General features: G+C 38.0%; 1 protein-coding gene across 2 annotated transcripts; it reads left to right on the top strand.

Annotated features, from left to right (window-relative positions):
* The first annotated feature begins 6 nt into the window (after nt 1–6).
* LOC106744636 lies at nt 7–1,275 on the top strand. Of its 2 annotated transcripts, XM_014619558.1 has the most exons (5): nt 7–229; nt 302–453; nt 558–757; nt 851–1,109; nt 1,185–1,275. In XM_014619558.1, the coding sequence occupies exons 1-3, from the start codon at nt 20–22 to the stop codon at nt 598–600; spliced, it is 405 nt and encodes a 134-aa protein (XP_014475044.1). In that variant the 5' UTR covers nt 7–19; the 3' UTR covers nt 601–757; nt 851–1,109; nt 1,185–1,275. The 2 variants fall into 2 exon arrangements, 1 of the variants encoding a protein (XP_014475044.1); XR_001374469.1 differs by having other exon boundaries at nt 137–470.
* Nucleotides 1,276–1,281: the final 6 nt, after the last annotated feature.

Raw genomic sequence — 1,281 nt, 5'->3', positions numbered from 1 at the left:
TACTGTTAACAGAAGCCGAATGGCCGATAACGTGTTCAGCGATTCGTCGACGAGACTTTTATCGAGTGTACAACGTAAAACAGTAGATGAACTGGAGAAAGAATGTTTAACGCTAAGAAGACGCGTTAAAGAATTGACTGAACGCTCAAGGAAGGAAAATGTTGAACAGATCATGTTAGAAATAGCGGAACTGAAGCACCAAAATGCCGCTCTGGAAGCGGTCTTTCAGGTTCGTGTGCTTTCGTGATATTTGCAGATTTTTGCAATTATGTGGCGATTATTACTGAATGATATTTCACAGGGCAATGTGACCAGCCAGCTGGAAAAATTAGAAATGACCAAAGATATTCTGGAAATGATGAATCTCAAACTGGAGAGTGAAAATTTAGAGCTGCGGCTCGCATTAGAAAGATCGTTCTTTCTAATTCGGACACTCCGCGGTTGCGAGAGAAAGTGAATCATTTGGAAATGTGCTCTTACTAGAATTATCTTTCTATATCCAGAAAACACAGATAGGAATGAACAATTGATATCATTGCATATTATTATTATTACAGATATATGAAGTTATTGAAAGCAGAAAAGTCGTCAGACTCCTAGATCGTCAGATAAAGACTTGCCGGAGCCACGCGCTAAAAAATCTACCTTCGAAATGGAGAAAACAATATTTACATTGAAGCGAATTTTCGAGAAGCTTCAGGCGGAGAATAAAAGACTGAAATTTAGTTCCAAGAGAAATCATATTCTAGTCAATCAAGTAAACCACCAGCCTCTTCTTTCATATTGTATAATATATGTTTATTTTTTGTTACAATAAATATATTATTATGGTCACTTATTTCGGATGCAGGGAAAGATAAGTAGATTTGACATCGAAGGGGATACTTTACTCCAAAAACAATACGAGGAATCTCAAAAACGTTTGATAAGCTTCGAATTTGCGACTGGCTGAACAGAAAATAGTTATGTTAGAAAAAGCTCAGAAAGAAGATGATTACGGAGGCTTGAGAATTTTGAGGCAACAGCTAGTCCACAAGTCTGAGCTTCTGAAAAAAGTGAAACAGCTGCTGACTCGTGCAGCCATCAACGAAAAAACGTTGCGGCAACGTGTAAGAATTTAAATTACGCATGACAGAAAGATTAACTAACGCTAGAAATCGTTCGTATAATCTCGTTGTTACCAGGTGCAACAGCTGGAATCAAAGCAAAGTCTATCGACAATCTCGAAGTGTTATATGACTCCACCTACACCGAAATAATGGGTGTTCTGGAAATAAGCGG

This window comes from Dinoponera quadriceps, unplaced genomic scaffold (genome assembly GCF_001313825.1).
Source record: "Dinoponera quadriceps isolate SergipeBrazil2010 unplaced genomic scaffold, ASM131382v1 scaffold1487, whole genome shotgun sequence".
In the NCBI taxonomy this organism is placed as follows: Eukaryota; Metazoa; Arthropoda; class Insecta; order Hymenoptera; family Formicidae; genus Dinoponera; species Dinoponera quadriceps.
The sequence above is the reverse complement of the archived record's forward strand: the minus strand, read 5'-3'. Positions and strand labels throughout refer to the sequence as shown.